At 36.7% G+C, this 16,671-nt stretch overlaps 1 protein-coding gene across 1 annotated transcript in view; it reads right to left on the bottom strand.

Annotated features, from left to right (window-relative positions):
- Window positions 1-16,671, bottom strand: part of LOC126470686 (forkhead box protein P1) — a 724,940-nt gene that overhangs the window by 66,472 nt on the left and 641,797 nt on the right. Inside the window, exons 15-16 of the mRNA XM_050098687.1 lie at window positions 16,433-16,508; window positions 16,274-16,300 (exon numbers count right to left, since the gene is read on the bottom strand). Of these exons, the coding sequence (XP_049954644.1) occupies window positions 16,274-16,300; window positions 16,433-16,508 (103 nt within the window). The remainder of the gene's footprint in view (window positions 1-16,273; window positions 16,301-16,432; window positions 16,509-16,671) is intronic.

Below are 16,671 nucleotides of genomic sequence, written 5' to 3'. Positions count from 1 at the left end.
TACAAATTGTGTTCTCCAGGACTGAAATGAGAGTTATTCAACAAACATTCAAAGTACTGTATTGGCCTTAAGGTATCCATCTTCAGAAGTCTTTTGTTTTGTACATTTTCAGAAGAGTCAGTAACTATTAATTTCTGTGATTTCATTGTAAATAAGGCGTGCTTAATAAAATTTGTGTTGTTGAAGAAGCAGGCATACAACACTAAGGTCATGAGATTCCCGTACTATTCCAATATAACTGCCACTTGCATCAATGGGAGACCACTGCAGATAAATACAACTCTTCATCCCATAGCTCAATACATAGAAATAAGATTGAAACAAAATTATTAAAAAAAACATAAATAAGAAGAAATTGAAAGCCCTAAACCACAAACATTATGAAGTGAAGTCTTAAATGAATGTAAAATATCCACAAATAGTGAGTTGGTGGTAACTGGTAATTCTGTGGCTAGAAATGTTGCCACATCAAACTGTAAAGTAAATGTATAAGCAGGAATTATATCACATTAAATTCTTCAAATCATTCAAGTAGGATGAAGTGATGTGAATAAATTTTACAGATGTGTTCCATTCATGTATACACAAACTGACTACAACATAGGCCTGCATGTGAAAAAAGTAGTCAAAACCTAGTTAATAAAATAGAAAAATGTGTTTCAAGGACTCAATATTATGATTAGCTGCTACCATAAAGAGACAACCAGTGTATGATCCCCACATGAAGAGAATAAACAACAGTACAAGTTTACAATAAGATGTATTTTGAACAATGTGTACTGATCCAATGGAATTCTGTGAAATCCATTTTGGCAAAGTTATGCTGTATTTAGTAAAATGTTTAACAATATTTGTAAAATGAAACAACTAAACTAAGTTATTAGGGAGAGGGAAGTCAATATTACGATGTCAAATGAAAGTGGCAAATATAGGAAATCAGGGATTGCACTAATTGGAGTGAATGTAATTGTGCTTCAAATGATAACTGAAACTCAAAATGCCTGTCTAATATGTAAAGAACATTACAATTCAGTGAACCAGTAATAACTTTTTTCTTAGATTTTATTGACTATTACAAAATATGCAATATATAAAGTCAGCTTAGATGAGCAATATATTCAATGCTGATGTTACTCACTTTCTGGAACACCATCTCAAACATGAAAACTTGTTTTTCAGATTTCTAAATTAGACCATCAACAATTGTTTCTGCTGCTCTAGCAATACAAGAAATGACTGTCTAGTACATATAATGGGAGGCAAAATATTCAGTATATACAAAAAAACACATCACTTTAATATTAGTAAGCATTTTGAATCTTGTGCTCTTTGAAAACAAGCAGCCTGCTGTAATAAATGTCTGCATTTACCATTCACCAAATAGCAATATGCACAAATTTTTGATCAAAATTTAAGGTGTCATGTTAAGTCAAAGAAAGAAAACATATTACCTGGTGATTTTAACATGAATTTTGCAAAATATTTCACACAGGGTGAGTGATTTCATAAATCTTTTAGCAACTTTTTACATTCAAAATGTAACAAAGGACCAAATGGGGATAGCATCTAATGCAAGGTAATATATACACTACTGGCCATTAAAATTGCTACATCAAGAAGAAATGCAGATGATAAATGGGTATTCATTGGACAAACATATTATACTAGAACTGACATGTGATTACATTTTCATGCAATTTGAGTGCATAGATCCTGAGAAATCAGTACCCAGAACAACCACCTCTGGCCGTGTTAACAGCCTTGATGCGCCTGGGCATTGAGTCAAACAGAACTTGGATGGTGTGTACAGGTACAGCTGCCCATGCAGCTTCAACACAATACCACAGTTCATCAAGAGTAGTGACTGGCGTATTGTGACAAGCCAGTTGCTCAGCCACCATTGACAAGATATTTTCAATTGGTGAGAGATCTGGAGAATGTGCTGCCCAGGGCAGCAGTCGAACATTTTCTGTATCCAGAAAGGCCCGTACAGGACCTGCAACATGCAATGGTGCTTTTTGCAGGGATCGAATGAAGGGTAGAGCCATGGGTCGTAAACACATCTGAAATGCAACATCCACTGTTCAAAGTGCCGTCAATGCGAACAAGAGGTGACCGAGACGTGTAACTGATGGCACCCCCATACCATCACGCCGGGTGATACACCAGTATGGCGATCACAAATACATGCTTCCAATGTGCGTTCACCGCGATGTCACCAAACACGGATGTGACCATCATGATGCTGTAAACAGAACCTGGATTCATCCAAAAAAATGACGTTTTGCCATTCGTGCACCCAGGTTCGTCGTTGAGAACACCATTGCAGGCTCTTCTGTCTGTGATGCAGCGTCAAGGGTAACTGCAGCCATGGTCTCCAAGCTGATAGACGATGCTGCTGCAAACATTGTCGAACTGTTCGTGCAGATGGTTGTTGTCTTGCAAATGTCCCCATCTGTTGACTCAGGGATCGAAACGTGCTGTACGATCCGTTACAGCCATGCGGATAAGATGCCTGTCATCTCGACTGCTAGTGATATGAGGCTGTTGGGATCCAGCACGGCATTCCGTATTACCCTCCTGAACCCACAGATTCCATATTCTGCTAACAGTCATTGGATCTCAACCAACACGAGCAGCAATGTCGCGATACGATAAACCGCTATTGCGACAGGTTACAATCCGACCTTTATCAAAGTCGGAAATGTGACGGTACGCATTTCTCCTCCCTACACGAGGCATCACAACAACGTTTCACCAGGCAACGCCGGTCAATTGCTGTTTGTGTATGAGAAATCGGTTGGAAACTTTCCTCATGTCAGCATGTTGTAGGTGTCCCCACCAGCGCCAAACTTGTGTGAATGCTCTGAAAAGCTAATCATGTACGTATCACAGCATCCTCTTCCTGTCAGTTAAATTTCATGTCTGTAGCATGTCATCTTCGTGGTGTAGCAATTTTAATGGCCAGTAGTGTAGATGTAGTATTCATGAAAACTAAATTTGTCATTTATAAAATGTCTTGAATTCATCAAATGGGTTTTCCTGGCTGTCAATGGATGCTGTTATGTCTCTGTTAGTCAGAAATAAATACCGAATCACCTACTTTCAGCTAGAGAATGTGCAGTTAAGAACACAGTATTAGCACATTTAAAAATCTATTTCAGCCTCAGATTTGAAACAGTGCATGCATGGAAGATGTTCACAATAAAATTGCAATATTCATTGAATTATGAAAAGTATACATTGCTACTCACCATAGACACATTGAGTCACAAACAGGCACAACAAAAAGACTGTTACACTCTCAGCTTTTAGCCAAGGTCTTCAGAAAAGGAAAGACAACACACACACATTCACACAAGCATGCACACCTCACACACACATAACTGCTATCTGCAGCCACTCTGGCCAGGCTGCAACTCTTGCATTCAATGAAAGCAGCAATCTGGAGTGGGGCAGGGAAGGGGGAGAGGTAGCACAATATGGGTGGGGAGAGAGAATAATGATATCTGGCAGTTCACTAAAAGGTGGTAGGACAAGGCAATGAGGTACAGCATCAGGATTCTGTGGGGGAAGGGAGTGGGGGTGGGGGGCAGAAAAGGAGAGGAGAGGGGAAAAGACTGGTGAGTGCTCTGAAATAGAGCAGCACACAATGAGGATGAGGGGACATGAACTGGGAGGAGGTTGTGTGACAGTGGGCAGAAACTGCTGGGTCAGGAGTGTAGGGACAGTTGGTTATCATAGGTTTAGGCTGGGATAATTCTAGGAGCAAAGAATGTGTTGTAAAAATAATTACCACCTTCACAGTTCAGAAAAGCTGATGGTGGAGGGGAGGATCCAATATGCTAGGTTGTCAAGCAGCCATTGAAATCAAGCAGCTGCATGTTGTGTCACAGGGTTGACTACTTTGCTCTTGGCCACAGTTTGGTAGTGTCCATTCATCCTGTAGCAATCTAAAAAGCTATGCAATGATTGCAATAGAGATGGTATATGAGATGGCTGCTTTGACAGGTAGCCTGGCCTCTGACGGTATGGGATAAGCCAGTGACAGGATTGGATTAGGAATTGCTGTGTGAGTGGATTGGGGATGTCTTGCATCTGGGTCTTCCACAGGGACATGATCCCTGTAGCAAGCAGTTGGGTTTGGCAATGGTGTAGGGTTGGACTAGGATGTCCTGTAAACTCCTCTCAATACATGTCCCCTTCACCTTCATTGTGCACCACTCTCTGCTAGCAAAACCACCAGTCTTTTCCAAATCTCTGCTCCGCTCCTTATCTGCTCCCCATTCTCCCCCCCCCCCCTTCCCCCTCAATCTCACCCCACAGCCTCCCAAAGCTGTGGCTGGCTGCCCTGTCCTGACACCTTCTAGCTCCTGCATGCTCCACCAGACAGCACTCTTCTTTTCCCCCACCTGAACTCTGCTATCTCTCTCACTTCCCTGCCCCATTCCGTACTCCACATTGCTGCTTTCATTCAATGCAACTGCTGTGGCTTTGCCAGAGTGGTCAGAGATAGTGGTCAAGTCAGTGTAAGGAATACCTGCTTGTGTGAATTTTCCTTTCATTTCTGAAGAAGGCTTTGGCCAAAAGCTGAGAGTGTGATAGTCTTTTCATTGTGCCTCTCTGCAACTCAACGTGTCATCTTTAAGGAGAGTAGCAACCTATCCTTTTCATAATTGTTCATATTCCACCCTGGACTTTCCATTGTTAGACAATATTTATTGAAATAATATGTTATTGCTTCCCACTAATGTGTAATACGAAGTGGTGGTTCTATGATCAGATTCAAACTACAAATTATTCAGCTTACACAACCAAAATGAATGAAACCTAATGGTCCTTAGGCTTAAACTTAAGGGAGAAGGATGGGAATGGATGGAAAAAGACTCTTCATGACATTACAGAGTGACACATTTTATAAGTACCTTTCCTGACTATTTCAATATAATATGGCCAGTAAAAATGAATAATGTCAAAATCATGAATAAAAATAAAAGGATGGATAACAAAGGTACTTTGGTCTCTAGGAACAAGACAAAAATGTTACACAGGATATATAAAACTAAAAATGATGAACACTTTAAAATGTATTACAGAAAATATAAAAAATATATGCCAAAATTCTGCAAGCAGCCAAGCAAATAGATACAACAACTTAAGTAAGTAGTGCTGACGATAAAGGCAATGCTTGCTGGTCTATTATAAATACAAATCATACATCAATCAGACTCACAGGACTACAGGCAAATAAAATTTATGATCAGCAAAAAACTACAATAGAACAAAATAATATCATAAAGATCTTCAATGATCATTTTTCCAAATAGACCAAAAGATAAGAGAAAAAGCAAATGCTAAATACCACAACATATAGAAAACATTTAGCAGGTGCCCAAAGAAAAAAGTATGGTGCTGTTTCCTCTGACAGAAGAAGGCACAATACAGGTAATAAAAAAACCTAAAACAAATAAATTATGTGTACTGGTAACTGAAAGAATATCATGTCCAGAAGTTAAATACTGTATGCAGGGACTCAAGAAACCTCTTACTTAACTAATCAATACATAATTCCTGGAAGAAACTTTTCCAAAAGACAACACTGATGGAACCAACACATAAACAGAAATGTTTGAAGAACCAATAGCTAAATAGGTTTTCTGTCCAATATCCTGTGTACAATATATGTACTGAAAATGAGATTTATATGGAAAAATAAAAAAAAAATATATAAAAAAACAAATAGGAACCAGGGAATTATAGACCCACAGCCATTCTACAAGTCATATCAAAACTATTTGAATGAATGTATGCACAGAGACTCACTACATTTCTGTTGGAATATGAAATGCTCAGCAAGATTGTATTTAGCTTCCAGAAACATAAACACACCATAGATGCAGTCACAAATCTCATAGAGAATGTCATAATCAAATCAGATTCTAGAAATAAATGTGTTGGATTATTTATGGATCTAACAAAGGCACTTGACTGTGGGGAACAGAAAACTTTAGCAGAACTATTGGGCATATCTGCTATTAGAGGGAATGCAGAAGATTGAATCATATCATACTTGTCAAATAGGAGTCAATATAACAGAAATTACAGTAATGGCAGGAGAGAAAATAAGAGCTGAAGTGAGAATACTGCACTTGTCAGTCCTACAGGGACTCATCCTTGCCCCATTGCTTTTCATTTTATACACATTATATCCCAAAAATTATTGTTTATAGAAATGTAGCTACTTATATAGATGGTATATCTCTACTGTTCAAGTACTAAGACGCAGTAAATTTAGGAATAAAAGGCAGCTTAAAAGTAAATAATACTATCCAATGATTTACTGAACTAAATTTGCATAACAACATTACTAAAATGCTTTGCTTAAATCTGAAACTAAAAATCCAATACAATGAATATATCAACATTTGCATAGACTGAGGCCATCAAATACACAAAATTTCTTGGAAGAGTAGTTATTGAAAATGTAAATTTGGATAAGAAAACTGAGCACATAAGTGAAAAACTCAGCTCAAACCAATGTGTACTGCACAAATTCAGCTACCTAAAAGACACAAATATTGTGAAAAGGATGTACTGTGCACTAATCCATTTCAGATTATGTTATGACATTATTCTGTGGGGAGATATTTCTGAAAAGAACATTAATAGAGCATTCAAATTACAAAAAAGAGCAATAAGAATGACACTCAAGGCCAAACTGAGAGAATCATGTAGGCCAACATATACAGCTCTTGAGATATTAACACTACCCAGCATACAGGCTGTTCCAGGAGAAGTGGTCAGTATTCAGGGATGTGACAGGAATGATCCTTGAAAGCCAAAAAGTCTAGTAAACATAACATCTAAAACGCATATCTTAAGAGCTATGAGCACACTTGTTCAGTTTCACGGTAGCAAAGATGAACAAGTGCTCATGGTTTTTAAGGTATGCACTTCAGAGTCCATGTTTACTGGACTTTTTTTTTAGTCAACACTACCATCTCCAAAAATATGGAATGCAAAGAGCATGCAGAAAAAGAGATGTATTTCATAGTATTGAAGCTGAAGAGAACTCATAGCTCTTAAGTATGAATTTTAATGCCTATGTTTACTACACTTTGGGACACCCTGTATACCTACAGGGTGTTACAAAAAGGTACAGCCAAACTTTCAGGAAACATTCCTCACACACAAATAAAGAAAAGATGTTATGTGGACATGTGTCCGTAATGGCTTAATTTCCATGTTAGAGCTCATTTTAGTTTTGTCAGTATGTACTGTACTTCCTCGATTCACCGCCAGTTGGCCCAACTGAAGGAAGGTAATGTTTGCTTTGGTGCTTGTGTTGACATGCGACTCATTGCTCTACAGTACTAGCATTAAGCACATCAGTACGTAGCATCAACTGGTTAATGTTCATCATGAATGTGGTTTTGCAGTCTGTGCAATGTTTACAAATGCGGAGTTGGCAGATGCCCATTTGATGTATGGATTAGCACGGGGCAATAGCCGTGACGCGGTACGTTTGTATTGAGACAGATTTCCAGAATAAAGGTGTCCTGACAGGAAGACGTTAGAAGCAATTGATCGGCGTATTAGGGAGCACAGAACATTCCAGCCTATGACTCGTGACTGGGAAAGACCTAGAACGATGAGGACACCTGCAATGGATGAGGCAATTCTTCGTGCAGTTGACAATAACCCTAATGTCAGTGTCAGAGAAGTTGCTGCTGTACAAGGTAATGTTGACTACGTCACTGTATGGAGAGTGCTATGGGAGAACCAGTTGTTTCCGTACCATGTACAGCGTGTGCAGGCACTATCAGCAGCTGATTGGCCTCCATGGGTACACTTCTGCGAATGATTCATCCAATAATGTGTCAATCCTCATTTCAGTACAAATGTTCTCTTTATGGATGAGGCTTCATTCCAACATGATCAAATTGTAAATTTTCACAATCAACATGTGTGGGCTGATGAGAATCCGCACGCAATTGTGCAATCACGTCATCAACACAGATTTTCTGTGAACGTTTGGGCAGGCATTGTTGGTGATGTCTTGATTAGCCCCATGTTCTTCCACCTACGCTCAGTGGAGAACGTTATCATGATTTCATACGCGATACTCTACCTGTGCTGCTAGAACATGTGCCTTTACAAGTACAACACAACATGTGGTTCATGCACGATGGAGCTCCTGCACATTTCAGTCGAAGTGTTCATACACTTCTCAACAACAAATTCGGTGACCGATGGATTGGCAGAGGCAGACCAATTCCATGGCCTCCACGCTCTCCTGACCTCAACCCTCTTGACTTTCATTTATGGGGGCATTTGAAAGCTCTTGTCTACGCAACCCCAGTACCAAATGTAGAGACTCTTCGTGCTCGTATTGTGGACGGCTGTGATACAATACGCCATTCTCCAGGGCCACATCAGCGCATCAGGGATTCCATGTGATGGAGGGTGGATGCATGTATCCTCGCTAACGGAGGACATTTTGAACATTTCCTGTAACAAAGTGTTTGAAGTCACACAGGTACATTCTGTTGCTGTGTGTTTCCATTCCATGATTAATGTGATTTGAAGAGAAGTAATAAAATGAGCTCTAACATGGAAAGTAAGCGTTTCTGGACACATGTCCACATAACATCTTTTCTTTATTTGTGTGTGAGGAACGTTTCCTGTAAGTTTGGCCATATCTTTTCGTAACACCCTGTATACAAGCTCCTATGCTGGACAAAATTCAAATTAGCTCCAGTACTCAAAATAACAAGACACAACACAACCAAGACACAAGGAAATGGAATTTCTTCCATGAACCCATACACTACACTATGAAATACAAATCAAAGTCATCATATGTGGGACCACAATCCATAGGGAAACTCCCTTCACACTTAAGAGAGCTAAACAATAAACCTATTTTTTTAATCTGTCAACACATTTTTGATGGAAAACTGTTACTCTAGTATAAGTTATTTTATGTGTAGTACAGTTTAAGACAAATTGCAATGCTATTCCAGCAACAAAAAGAGATTTAACTTACACATATCTGTTCATATACCATAAATGATGTAAACACAATTGTAATGTAATATGAAGTAGGCCAAGAGTATTTTATAGTACAAATCATAATTTACTAAATGCTATTTAGTAAACAATGGATGCTTGTCAGTGTATGGGATATAATTTTACCTGATCCATACAATGTATTTTGTTTATGGACTGAATAAATTTCAAATTACATAAGACAGTCCTTTATAAAATAATATCTACAATAAAATAATAAGCAAATAAGATATCCATCAAAGATTTAAATAACTAATGCAAAGCCATATTGCATATTGTCAAAAAGATTTCACACATTGACACCAAGCAGAAAACATTAAAATTTTTCAATTGTAGATGTCATAAAACTATAGATACCATGTGTATGAAACATCTGATAAACACTATTCAGATCTAGTGTATGAAGCATCTAACAAACACTGTGCAGATCTAGCTAGCATCTTCCAACTCACCACTCTCCATCAGAAAAATCCTACTAGATGTAGAGAATTGTTTTTGTTAATGCCTGAAACTTTGAAGGAGGTTCTCAAAATTATTAGAAATATTAAAGCTTCTCACTTATCTGGTATCAGTGAGATACCAAGGCACTTAAAGAAAATGACTGACAGTGAAATACAAATGTGTCACGCAATATAACAATCTCTTCCTAGAGAACTAACAGTTACCTGGAACTATTTAAAAATTGCAAGGTTGTTCGTTATCCCTTGCAAATGAGTGAAAAATAATAGGGAAAAATCATGTGCACATGAATAAGGCTTCCTTGATAGAGCTCCTTATTAACAGCACAACGGCGCAACTTTTATAGAAAAAGTAAAACTGTTAAAGAAGATTTCCTTTCATTTATTGACCACATGCTACATGCATTCAGTGAGAAACACAATGCTTCTAGGGTTTAGTCTTTTGTTTAGTAAATCATTCTGTCTTCTTATGCTAACTGGACACTTGTAATACTAGATGCTCCAGAGAATGGTTTCAGTCCTATGTACAAGGCAGAAGCAGCTGGTAGAAATAAATTCAATGTAGGAAGAACAAGTCTGTGAGACAAAATGTCATTCATCCTACATGAATCAGCCCCATGTTACCTAATCTTCGTTCTATTTATTAATTTATTCATTGAAAACCTGCCATCAACAGTACCTATGCTATTTTTTGAAAATACGAACACACTCTCTCATAAGGTTTCTTCACAGCAGATGACAGCTAAGCAAGTCAACAGCAGTAAAAGTGTGCTGAAACAATCTTTCCACTATTTTGGCTGGAACAGGTCCCCCAACCACCAAAAATAACCTTATTCACAACATAATTCAGAAAAGCTGTAAAAGACCCTTGTATTACTTCTATGATAACAATGTTTGGCTTCATATGACTAAAACACCTGATCTAACCATGTTGAAAATTGGATGTAACTCAATAGGTACAAAATTTAGCCATCATGTAGCAGCAGGAGAACATGCACATATAAAAGTTGAACAAATTTTCAAGCTTTCACAGTCAGTGGCTCCTTCTTGTGACAGAAGGGTTGAAGGGGTTGGAATAGGGATGAAGAAAAATGACTGGAAAGGCTTAGAAAATGGGGAAAGTTTAGAAAATTCAACCAGAACCCTGGGTTAGAGGAGACTTACTGGACAGGATGAGAAGGAAAGACTGATTGTTGGGGACTGCACTGAGTGATATTTCATCTGGTGCAATCCCCAACAATCACTCATTCCTTTTTATCCTGTCCAGTAAGCTTCCTTTGACTTGAGGTTCTGGGTGACTTTTCCAGATTCTCGCCATTTTCTAAGCATTGTTAGTCCTTTTGCTTCATCCTTCCTCCTTCCCCTTCAACCCTTCTGCCAGAAGAAGGAGCTACTGGCTCCAAAAACTTGCACATTTCCTTAACCTTCATATGTGTGTCTGTTTTCCTGCCACCACTTGGTGAGTAGATTTTGTATGTACCAAATTACATTATATTTTGAAAAACTGGTTATTTTTGTTGATATATTTGACTTGATCTTTTGTCATCTTAAATAATCATACAGTATGGATATACAATCAACAGGTATTGAACTGATCAGTGAAACTAAGTTCCTTGGGAACTGGATAGATAACACTATACAGTTGAATATTCACAGCTGTGTACTACTGAGCAAAACAGTAGACTCAACTAAGCTTTGAGAGTGTTTAGTTTAAGGTATGATGTGACATCATGAAAACTGTATGCTATATTCTTATAAACTCATTTATTTTTTATGGTAGAATTTCTGGGGGAGGAGAGGAGGGGGTCACAGTAGAAGAGAACACACGCAGTAAAAAAGGGAACAATCAAGATATAATTAACACCACTCACAGCTATGAAACTAATTTCAATAGAATCAGAAATGCTGCCTATCCCACATGTATTGTCTACAAACAACTTCATATGTAGATAAAAATCTCCATTTATCTGAATAGTGCAATGAAGTGTACTTGGGGTATTGTTTACTTCACAACGCAAATTTGTTTAGTTTCCTGATCCAGCACTGTTTCCAGTCTGTTGATGAATTTCTAGAGTTTCAATTATCTTAAGTGTCATCAAAAGAATTCCTAGAGAATAAGGCCTTTTATTTGTAGTTTGTCTTATGCCCAATAAATCTTTGTAAAAAATATTGAAATCATCTGCCATAAAGTATATCTTCAACTTATACAGGTAATAACAGATCCAATACCATGACAAGAAACAAATTAATGCATGCCGGGACTGTCAAACTCCCCAGGAAGCCCAATATCATCAGCAAAAGCCAGTTTGTATTTCAGAAGGGGTTATCAAAAGAACATGCAATATTTTCATTTGCTGCAACGCTTTGGTGTCCATCAACACAAAAATGAAGATGGCTAGAACATTTTGTGACCTACAAAAAATACTCCTACACAAAGCTACATATCCAGGTATGAATGGTGCAGCAGGGAAGTGGCTTGACTTGTATCTTTCAAATGGAAAACAGAAAGATGTACTGGATACACAAAAATATGTCTCAAAATTATTAGAATGGAGTACCACCACATGTGGAGTGCCTCAGAGCTCTGTTCTGGGCTCTCCGGTTTTTATTATTTTTATTAACGATCTAGATATTTGCAGAGAATACTGTAAATTCATCATCTTTGCTGATAACACTACACTACTTAATTATAATTCAATAGAAAAACTTGAGGTGTCAGCTACTAAGGTTTTTTGGGGTATTGTTCACTAGTTTAACAATTATGATTTTCCTGTTAATTACAGTAAAATGAACTATATTCAGTTTCACACAGCCTCTAAAGATGGAGAAATAGGAGGAAAAATAGCTGACCAGCAGATATCTAGGGTGGATAGTTCATATACCTGGGCTTACATACTGATAACAAACTGAACTGGTCAAATCACATCCTGGATGGTTGCAAAAGACTGAATTCTGCAACTTATGCTTTACACATTGACTGCTCTTATAGAAATATAGAAGCCATTAAATTACAATGTATGGAAAGTTCTGGTTGCTAGTAACAAATTATTTAGGAATAAAGGAGATGACTCACTAAAAGGCAGAAGTGCTGTGTCATTGGCTAGCGATTAGAATGGCTTTTGTTTGTGTACCTATTGGAAATGAAATGCATCTGCCTTTTGGTGAGTCTTCTCCTTTATTCTTCTTCTTTATTCCTTTATACCAATGACACAGCACTTCTGCCTTTTAGTGAGTCATCTCCTTTATTCCTAAATAATTTGAAACCATTAAATTAGCTTATTATGTCTATTTCCAGTCAATTATGGTGTACAGAATCATATTCTGTGGAAGTCAGCCACATGCTACAAAAGTACTATGTGCACATAAAAGAGCCATAAGAATCATGAATGGAGTCCAGCCCAGAGCCACATGCAACAATCTTTTCAAGGAATGGGAAATCTTCACATGCATTCCACAATACATATTCTCCATAATGTGTTTCATTAGGAAAAAAATTATGTATCATAGTCATGATACTAGATGAAAAGACAGTATCCACTATGAGCATGCCCACTTTAGTGCCAATAAGGTTTTTAATGCCCTACCTTCACAAATAAAGTGTTCAATAGATGATGAGCTCTTGTTTTAAAAAAAAACTTAAAGCAGTTGCTACTGCAAGGATCATTTTACACCACAGAAGAGTTCTGAACCACAATGAATAGTACCAATGTACATGAAACTCTCAGATAAATTCCTAGATTAGATTAAATTAGATTAGGTTAGTACTTGTTCCATAGATCATGAATATGACACTTTCTAATCATGTGGAATGTGTCAGGTTAATAAAAAGTGTCTATAGAAGATATTACATTACACAAAATATTACATGACACAACTATATCCAAAAATTCATCTAATGAGTAGAAGGATTTGCCATTAAGAAACTCTTTTAATTTCCTTTTAAATGCTATATGGCTATCTGTCAGACTTTTGATGCTATTAGGTAAGTGAGCAAAGACTTTTGTGGCAGCATAATTTGCCCCTTCTGAGCCAAAGTTAGATTTAGCCTTGAGTAGTGAAGATCATCCTTTCTCCTAGTGTTGTGGCCATGTACACTACTATTACTTTTGAATTCGTTTGGATTGTTAATAACAAATTTCATAAGTGAATATATATATATTGTGAGGCTACAGTGAAGATCTCTAGCTCTTTAAATAAGTGTCTGCAGGATGATCTTGGATAAGCTCGAGCAATTATTCTGATTACACACTTTTGTGCAATGAACACTCTTTTACTCAATGATGAGTTACCCCAGAATATGATGCCATAACAAAGCAGAGAATGAAAATAGGCATGGTAAGATAATTTACTCAGATGTATATCGCCAAAATATCAGTGTGTTTTTTCCATTTCAACCCCTCACCAATGCATACACCTAGAAATTTTGAATATTCTACCTTAGCTTCAGATTTCTGATCAAAGTCTATATTTATTAATGGTGTCATTCTATTTACTGTGTGGAACTGTATATACTATGTTTTGTCAAAGTTTAATGAGAGCCCATTTGCAGAGAACCACTTAATGATTTTCTGAAAAACATCGTTTACAATTTCACCAGTTAATTCTTGTCTGTTGGGTGTGATAGCTATACTTGTATCATCAGCAAAAAGTACCAGCTTTGCATCTTCATGAATATAGAATGGTAAGTCATTAATATATATTAAGAACAGCAGAGGACCCACGACCAAACCTTGCACTCTTCCAGTTAGGTATGATTTAAACCATTTGAGCACTGTCCCATTCATACCACAGTACTTGAGCTTACCTAGAAGTATTCCATGATTTACACAATCAAAAGCCTTTGATAGATCACAAAAAATCCCAACAGGTGACTTCCAGTTACTCAGAGCATTTAATATTTCATTAATGAAAGTATATACAGCATTTTCCGTTGAAAAACCTTTCTGGAAACCAAACTGACATTTTGTTAAAACTTTAGTTTTACAAACATGTGAAGATACTGTACAATACATTACTTTTTCAAGAATTTTGGATAAGGCAGTCAGAAGAGAGATTGGGCAGTAGTTGTTGACGTCAGATGTATCCCTTTTTTATGCAGTGGTTTAACAATGGCATACTTCAGTCTATCTGGGAAAATACCCTGCTTCAGAGAGCTATTACATATGTGGCTAAGAATCCCACTTATTTCTTGGGAACAAGCTTTTATTATCCTGCTGGAAATGTCATCAATTCCATGTGAGCTTTTATTCTTGAGTGAGTTTATTATCTTCCTAATTTCAGAAGGAGAGGTAGGTGGAATTTCAATTGTATCAAATGGTGTGGGTAAGGCCTCTTCCAATAACTGCCTTGCTTCTTCCAAGGAACATTTAGATCCCATTTTCTCTACAACATTTAAAAAATGATTATTCAAAATGTTTTCGACTTCCGGCTTGTCGTTTATCAAGTTTCCATTCACTTTGATGGTGATGCCGTCATCCTGTACTCTTGGTTTCCCTGTCTCCCTTGTAATAATATTCCAAATTGTTTTGATTTTGTTATCAGAGGTATTAATCTCAGACATGATGCACATGCTTCTGGACTTATTAATAACCTTTCTTAATGTAGCACAGTAGTTTTTATAATATTTGGCTGTTTCTGGGTCATTACTCTTTCTTGTTGTTAGATACAGTTCCCTTTTGTGGTTAAAAGATATTTTTATTCCTTTAGTAAGCCAAGGTTTTTTGCATGGTTTCTTCTAATTAGATTTAACTACTTCCTTGGGGAAACAGTTTTCAAATTCTCTTACAAGTGTATCATGAAATAAGTTATATTTTAAATTAGCATCGGGTTCCTTGTACACCTCATCCCAATCTAACTGCTGAAGATTTTCTCTAAAATTTCTAATTGTTGAGTCAGTAATTGAATGCACAACTTTGGAGGATACCTTTCAATTACTGAATGGAGCTATGTCATATACTGTAACTAGCTGAGCATCATGATCAGAAAGCCCATTCTCAACAGGATAAGAATTTATGTTTTTAAACCTATCTTGGTCTATAAAAGCATTATCTATCAATGTGCTGCTGTCCTTTACTACCCGAGTAGGAAAATTAATGACAGATGTCAAATTGAAAGAACCAAGCAAGACTTCCAGGTCATTCTTCCTATTACACTCTTTCAGTGAATCAACATTGAAGTCCCCACAAATATTAATTTACTTTCGCCTATCTGACAGACAGCACAACAAGACATCCAAGTTTTCCAGGAATAAATGAAAGTTTCCCGAAGGAGACCTATATACTGTTATAATTATAAAAGTGCCCTCCCTCAGTTTAAGTTTTATTTGCGATCCTGTCTATTTACTATTGTAAATGTATTTATTTTTCTACAACATATTTTCTGTATTTTTATTTTCTATAATATTTATTTTTCTGTAACATTTATTTAACTGCAAAATTTATTTCTCTGTAATAGAACCTAAGCTGTAGATAGTTTAATATGAAACTGATTAGTACTATTTACATAATACCATCACAAATCTGTAAAACTGACACATTCCTGTGATATATTCACAACATGGATCACAGGAACACAAAATAAATAAAGAAATAAAAATAAATAAATTCATGAATAAATAAATAACTTAAATAAAGTGGTTTACCAACTAGTATTAACCGATAAACATTTGTAATCTATGTACTGATATATTAGGTGTAGCTGTCATGATGTATGAAGTAAAATAGAAGTTAAATGTTATACATTACCTCTGAGTAATTCTCGCATTGGACATTCTTGAAACATACAGAAATTTGTATTACTTGCCAATAATTGTAATAATTTGTATTTGAAATCTCAGTTACTTCTCTTTCAATTTTACCTAATAGTTTAACAACAGAGAAAGACAAGGCAAGTACAATACTTACTTGAAGACTCGTATTCAGCGCATCTCCATATAATGTTGGGCTGTGTATCAGGGTGGGACTTTTTGACTGCACACCCCTATTGTTTCAGAGAACAAAAGAAAAAGACTATTAATAATGAAATATTCGATGGTCTATGGCAATAATAAATATTGATGATGATGACATTGGTTTAGAAAAGCTGCAAAAAAAATCAGTTATGTTAATTCTTAAAACTGCAAGAAGGAAAAATTTGAGTAAAA

The sequence above is a fragment of the Schistocerca serialis genome, chromosome 3 (assembly GCF_023864345.2).
Source record: "Schistocerca serialis cubense isolate TAMUIC-IGC-003099 chromosome 3, iqSchSeri2.2, whole genome shotgun sequence".
NCBI classification, from domain to species: domain Eukaryota; kingdom Metazoa; phylum Arthropoda; class Insecta; order Orthoptera; family Acrididae; genus Schistocerca; species Schistocerca serialis.
Note: the sequence above shows the minus strand (reverse complement) of the source record. Positions and strands in the feature narration are given on the sequence as shown.